The sequence below is a fragment of the Stylophora pistillata genome, chromosome 3 (assembly GCF_964205215.1).
Source record: "Stylophora pistillata chromosome 3, jaStyPist1.2, whole genome shotgun sequence".
Taxonomy (NCBI): domain Eukaryota; kingdom Metazoa; phylum Cnidaria; class Anthozoa; order Scleractinia; family Pocilloporidae; genus Stylophora; species Stylophora pistillata.
Window position 1 is genome coordinate 4,038,062 of NC_142521.1, and position 7,129 is coordinate 4,045,190.

The 7,129-nt window shown below is 37.8% G+C and overlaps 1 protein-coding gene across 1 annotated transcript; it reads left to right on the top strand.

The window, feature by feature from the left end:
* The first annotated feature begins 814 nt into the window (after positions 1-814).
* On the top strand, positions 815-6,795 carry LOC148734167 (microfibril-associated glycoprotein 4-like). The gene is made up of 5 exons (XM_088754941.1): positions 815-1,494; positions 2,933-3,189; positions 3,305-3,422; positions 4,357-4,737; positions 5,272-6,795. Exons 1-5 carry the CDS (start codon positions 1,380-1,382, stop codon positions 5,529-5,531), a joined length of 1,131 nt encoding a protein of 376 aa, XP_088611067.1. The 5' UTR covers positions 815-1,379; the 3' UTR covers positions 5,532-6,795.
* Positions 6,796-7,129: the final 334 nt, after the last annotated feature.

Sequence of the window (7,129 nt, forward strand, 5' to 3'; positions counted from 1 at the left end):
AGACACTAGCATGCATAGTCACGATAACATATTTTGTGATGAATCATGATATTTGCCCTTATGGCGATGAAACGGAAGCTTGTCCTTGCAGGTATTACTGATTGACATCCTCTATATTTTACTATAAATAGCTTTCCCAACGTGTTCTTGTTGTGCTGGTGTTTATAATTCCGCTTTCGTTCCATATTTGTAGCGCCAGTCTCTACATTTCGTTCCCTTCGTTCCCTTCAGTTCTAATTAAAAGACACGGTTTGTGAGCCTCTAGTTTCTTGAGGCAATAAATCTTAAGCGGAGCAGGGTTGGCGTAGTGGTGAGAGCGCTCGCCTTCCACCAATGTGTCCCGGGTTCGATTCTCGGACCCGGCGTCATAAGTGGATTGAGTTTGTTGGTTCTCTACTCTGCTCCGAGAGGTATTTCTCCGGGTACTCCGGTTTTCCCCTCTCCTCAAAAATCATCATCATTTGAAATTGTTTAATTTAGAGTATATTTGGATTTATACACGACCCCACAAGCTGTCAGCTTTAAACATTATCGTGTCTAAATAATAGTGTTATTATTATTATCATTATTATTATTATTATTATTATTATTATTATATAACAACAAACATATGAAACATATGTATGAACTGCGGTTATGAAACGTATATGTGCACGATCCTTCGCAGTAAAGCACTATTTGAGCAATAGTGAAAATCAGACCTGAAAAAAAAAAAAAAAAAAAATTTTTTTCAGGTCTGATTTTCACTATTGCTCAAATAGTGCTTTACTGCGAAGGATCGTGCACATATACATATTATTATATAATTATACTGATCTAGCCTAAGTTGCTCTCGACTTTGGAAAAGACGTTCATAGTTGCTGTTAGTGGTGCTTGCCGCAGGAGAAAAACTACGTAAATGCGCATATTTACAGACTAATTATCTCCGTTTTCACCAGAGCCTTCACGGTCTTAACACCATGCCCATTAAAGGATAATACTTGAGATCAAAATATAACAATCGTAGATACAGCTGAGAGATTGACGTGCAATCGTTTCTTTGAGAATAGTTCCGTTATTTTCCTTGTAATTTATTTTACTCCTGCAAACTGGGTGATGCAACCGGTCAATATTTTATGAGAACTTTAGAATTTAACTGTCAAGTGATAAAAGTTTAAATGACATTTTAGAACGAGCACATTAGCCAACAAAATCAACACTTTTAGGCGGACATAATTTTGTCCGTCTTATTTTCGGGGTAGTGAAGGTTTCGTTAAAGAAGACAGCCAATAGATTGAATTGAAATGTACTCCTGATTGAGAAAGATATCATCGAGTGTATGTGATAATTACATTTTAATCGCTTGGTGACGACTCAAACATGATCATGGAAATATTATCATGAGCCGTATATTTCAATTTATAGCGATGGAGCTCAATCGTGACCTTGCAGCCATGATGGGCATTCTCTACATTTTACTTGGAATAACTCTCCCTCCGTGTTTCTGTTGCGCTGGTGAGTATAAATTCACTTTAAACTCAGGTTTTCCCCCTCATAACTTTCCAATCGTATTTCCTTTAATTTTCTTTCCTCGAATGCGAGTCACAAACTGCTCCGCAAAGGCGAATCTTTGGAAAACCAGAATCGTGCCATAGAAATCAAAGGCTGCCCCTTTCTGAAGCTCTAAATGATTGCTCCTTGGCAATTTTGTAGGATTTGTGCGCGTCAATACTAATGATAACGTCATACTAGGTAACTGATATGAATTGAACAAATCGATAGTGGTTCAGTGTGGTCTGTACTCGGCTGCGCCTCCTGAAACCTTAACATTTTGACCGCTGCGATAGAGAATATCGTTGTCGATAAGAGTACAGACTAAGCTAAACCACCGTCGGTTTGGTTTTTCACCACAATATCGTCATCAAATAAAATGATTTTTTTTAAATGCGTGACACGTTGCGTGAACGTTGACGCAGCGTTTTCTGCACCCTTAACAACGGCAAATTAATATAATAACAAATAAATAATTTATTACATTTAATATAGCGCTTTAACTATTGAAATATTCTAAAGCGCTGTACAATATTAAAAGCTTTCTTAAGAAGAAAGATAAGTCTTCAACTGTACTTTAAAAAAGTCAAAGTTCATATAGTAGCTAAGGCTATGAGATGACATAAATAATACTAGTAATAAGAATATAAAGTTACAAATTAAAAGCTTTCTTAAAATTTAAGTCTTCGACTTTACTTTAAAAGAGTCAGTGTTCCTACAGCTTCTAAGACTAGATGGCAAGGCATTCTATACTGTTGGTCCAGCATGGGAAAAGGCTCGATCGCCAAAAGTCTTCCGTGTCACCCTAGGGATTAGCAGCAATGTTTCAGGCCGCAGGTTGTATCTAGTTCTAGGCTTTACAACAAGTAGTTCAGATATTTATTGTTGTGCCAGGCCATTGAACGTTTTAAAAACTAAAAGCGCAATCTTAAATTCTACTCTAAAATTTCACCGGCAACCAGTGAAGTTCCTTAAGTACCGGAGCAATATGAGCAGACTTGGGAATCATTAAGCATGTAACCCGAGCCGCCGCATTAAGAACTTGTTGAAGTCGATCATATTGATATTGCGGAAGCTTATACAAAAGAGCATTGCAAAAATCTAAATGTGATGTAACAAACGCATGAATTAAACACTTTGTTGATTCTGCAGACAAATATTTCGTAATTTGCCTAATATTATAAAGCTCCCCAAATGCCTTACTACACATATTGGCCAAACAGATTGCGACATTACTGCCAATTGTGATAAAAATAAGAATTATTCAAGTTTTAACATGATTGCCTGAGTTACAAAAATAGGATCGCATGCTGTGCCTTCTTACTTCCATTATAGATGGGAAAAGTTCCTAGTAATAGATTTGAAAAACATCAATGATGTTCATTACCTTTGTCTCCTACAGGTGGCGATTTTCGCAACATCATATTCAGGGAACCAATATTAAACATGGTTTTAAAAAATTACTCCTTTAAAAGCTCAGAGGTACTTAGTGAGGGGAGCTGCAGAGTTATGTGCTATATGGAGCCTAATTGTGTGTCTATCAATATTGGACCTTTGGATGAAGGAAAACACAAATGCGAGTTGAATAACATCACTGAGGAAAACCATGCTCCATTTCTATTGGAGAATAAACCAGGTTTCACATATCTTGCAATCGAGGTAACATTTCATATTCTGATCAAACTGAGGGAAGTCAGACATAAAAGATGTGTCATTTCAGGTTATTATGGAATGAGGGAAAAGTTGCACAAAGCCTACTTTGTTTTTCCAACAGAATCCCTGCAGCAGCAGTCCATGTTTGAACAGTGGCACCTGTCAAGCTGGATTCACCGGTAAAGGTTTTTGTTGTGTCTGTCGAGGTGGATTCACTGGGGAAAAGTGCCAATTAAAAGGTGAAAAAAATTGATTGTGTGGGCTGCCTGCCTTCGTGTGCTACGCGAGGAAGTGCTCATTAAAGATCCAGATTTGACTTTCGAGAACGATCCACTGAAGCTCAACTAAAACGAAAAGTATATTACCGTTTCATCGAACAAGTTAACTTTTAGGGAAAAAATGGTAGCGATTAATGTTCAGAGTTAAAAGTCGTATTAGCCAAAGCAATACGTAGGAAAGCAAGCAACAAGCAGACAACATCAAAACATTATAAATGCGATGAAATATTTGGTTAGTCAGTTAGTTAGCCCGTTCAGTTTGATTTAGTCATTCGCTTACATTTAGAATGTAGTTACTTTATGAATTCGAAGTTCGAAGATATTCAGGTTTAAGCTGCTGTGACGAGTTTCCAAATTGCGACAGTCTTGTGTAACTACCACAAGTGAATGTGCCTAGTTTGTTTACTGACTTTAATTTGGACTCACCCGAAAGTTCTTGTTTTGGCTAATGCAGTGAGAGGTCGATTTAGTTGATCGAAAGCATCATGAGTAAGTACTTTGTTGTTCGCGAAATTATTTGGCTGGGGAGTCAACCCATAGTGAATAAATAAGCATGTTCTCTAAAGCTCGCTTAAAAGACTAGAGTGAAGAGAGTAGAAAAGGGAAGAATGTGGACTGTGTGAAGAAGAGTAGCGTCAGAAGTCCGCAGTTAAAGTGATTGTTTAGCAGCACAAGTCAGTGAGTAGTATTTAGTGAGAATAAAATTGTGAGAGCCTAACAGGTTAACCAGTTACTTAGGATAAGTAGAATTCGAATTGTGTGTTGGATAACCGAGTAATTAAAGAAAGAAGAAAAAGACAGTTCGCGAGTCTTGGTGCCTTTCGCCAAGCGTGTGTGGTCTACATTTAATAGTGTAACATAAACTTAATGAAGCTCTTTTTTAAATAATTTTCAGTCGGAAGAAACTGTGCTGAAATTTACAAATCAGGTAACACAACTGACGGTGTGTACACCATTAAACCTGACAGCATGCCTGCCTTTGAGGTATTCTGTGACCAAACAACAGTTGGTGGAGGATGGACAGTGTTCCAGAAGAGACTGGACGGCTCGATTGATTTCTTCCGCCACTGGAACGATTACAAAAGTGGCTTTGGTGACCTGAATGGTGAGTTTTGGCTCGGGCTGGACAAGATTCACCGTCTGACCTCAGATAATAAAAAGGCGCTGCGTGTCGACTTGGAAGACTTTGAGGGGGAAACTCGATATGCTCAGTATAACATGTTTGGTGTTAGGAGTGAGAATGACAAGTATAAGCTGATCCTTGGTTCCTATTCAGGTAAAACAGTAAATTTGGCTATCATTATACGGAGCGGGAGGCATAATCAGTGTGTTATCACTTGAACCTATTTGGAAGTAGCAGCTCTCGATGAAGGAAAAGTTTTCGGATAAATTGCCATTATTACTATAAACTATGAACATCCTCTAAGACAAAAGGGAATATGATCAAGCAAGAGAAAAAAAAAACATTGCTTTAGCTAGACGCGTCAGAACCTTCTCAGAACCCTCACCAGAATCTTCAAGTATACTTTCACGTTGAGCCATTTTACTATACCCTCGCCCAACTGTTTGCATCCCGAGAGTCCGAGAATAAAGGATCCATCCAAGTTTGATTAGCATATCTTTTTTTGTCTAACCGAACACTACAACCTTATCTAATGGTTTCATAGAGTAAAGCTTCGTACTGTATTAACATTAATTTTTAACTATTCAATATCAATATAATTAGAATGAATTGTAGATTTTGTGTAATACTACCAACTTGAATTCCCCCATGTTATGCATAAATGTATGACAAGATTGAATCTGTTAGGATCTGCTGGTGATTCTCTCTCTTATCATCGTGATCGGCCTTGGAGCACTCGGGATCAAGACAATGATGAGTGGAAAAAAAACTGTGCACAGAAGCGCCACGGAGCCTGGTGGTATGTCAGGTGCTACCACTCTAACCTGAATGCCAAACATCATAACGGAAGCTCCTCCAATGGTTATGGAGTGAACTGGAAAGGCTGGAAGGGACAAAAGCATTTGCTGAAGAGGACCGAAATGAAAGTGAGACCAGTGAATTACTGACTTCCACGACTCTTTAAATTTAAACCGCATTTTGCGGTTAACAGCATATCCACTATACAGTTGAAGTTAGTATTTATAGATTCGTACATTGTACAGGCGAGAGAACTACTAGGTTCACCCACCTAAACCAACCCCAACCCCAACCCACCCATCCCTCCCCAGGGGAGGACATCCATCACACAGTAATCTCGTGCGTGGGAAATTAACGTCTCCTACCCCTAACCCCGCAGGAGACGGGACCTCCATTTATTCGTCCCTATCCGAGAAGACTAGAATATCTAACCATTTTTTGATGTTATAGAAAGGTAGCATATCCTTCTCAATTATTTTAAGACCTTGAGTGTTGGTCCGGCCAAGGTTCGAACCCGTCGACCTCCCGCACAACAGTCCAGCGCTCTATCCATTGAGCTAACTGGGAAGTTAGTAAAAAGCAAGAGTTATAATTTAATTTGTTTGGTTGGTAGGCTAATGTATGAGTTCTTTCCTTAATCAATAGCCTATTTTACACCAAGCGGTGTAGATGCTCATAATCCTTTAATAGGAAACTTTCATCACATCACTGTGTTTTTCAGAAAGGGCCTAACTTAGATTAAAGGTAGTAAATCAGACTATATACAGCAAAATGGAAGATGTCTAAAAATAAAAAAATAGAATAAAAACTAAATTAAAATTTGATAAAAAGGCCCACAGTTTAAATACAAGAAGAATTAAAATAAAAAGCTACTAAATATGCTACGCTTAAAATTTACAATGTAAGTGGCATTTCTAATGGTTTTATCTAGGTTGTTCCAATCTTTCAGAGAGTAATAACACAATCTCCGTTTACCCCAATTTTTGGTTACAAGGGGTAGTCTGGAAAGCATGTTTCTATTTCTTTTGTTATTATTATGAACGTCCCTGTTTGCTAGTAGCTCCATTGAGTGATCCATAGGGCATTTAATACACTTGTAAACATATTTACAACGATGATGAATGAATGAATGAAAAACTTTATTTAAGTGTCTATGTTTTTAGCTATATGCTAATGGAGGACACTAAAAAATTTAAAAGTCAAATACATTTACATATGTAGATGATAGTTATTTACAGTAGATAATTAAAAAGATTATAAAGTTATTTAGTTAAGTTTTAAATTTCAACGAGAGTTGAAAGGTCGACTTTTCTTAGTCTTCTTGAACGAATTTAGAGTTTCTATCGTTCTTAGGTGTCTTGGTAACTTCGACCAGATGAGAGGTCCCATATATTTAATAGAATTCCTACCAAATCTTACAGTTTCGAGTCTTGGCAGTTCAAAGTCACTGTTCCGTAAATTATATTGTGTGTTCTTTATATTAAATAAGTCAGAAATATTCTCAGGTACGAGACTGTGCTTAACTTTAAACATCAAAGTGGCAATGTCTTGTAGGCGCCGATTGTTCAACGTCGGTAGTTTGGCGCGACTTAGCAGTTCTTGATAGGACGCTGATCTAGTTTTGTACATCGCCCTAAGTGCTCGCTCCTGAATCCGCTCAAGCTTTCTCCGATCCGATGCATTACAAAAGTGCCATACTAGATTACAGTAGGTTAGATGGGGCAGAATTGAAGACCTGTAAAGTGAT

Coding starts and splice junctions, on each gene's coding strand:
- LOC148734167 (XM_088754941.1), top strand. CDS start 1,380: ATGAGCCGTATATTTCAATTTATAGCGATGGAGCTCAATCGTGACCTT. Junction 1,495..2,932: donor TCCGTGTTTCTGTTGCGCTG/GTGAGTATAAAT, acceptor TGTCTCCTACAG/GTGGCGATTTTCGCAACATC. Junction 3,190..3,304: donor TCACATATCTTGCAATCGAG/GTAACATTTCAT, acceptor TTTTTCCAACAG/AATCCCTGCAGCAGCAGTCC.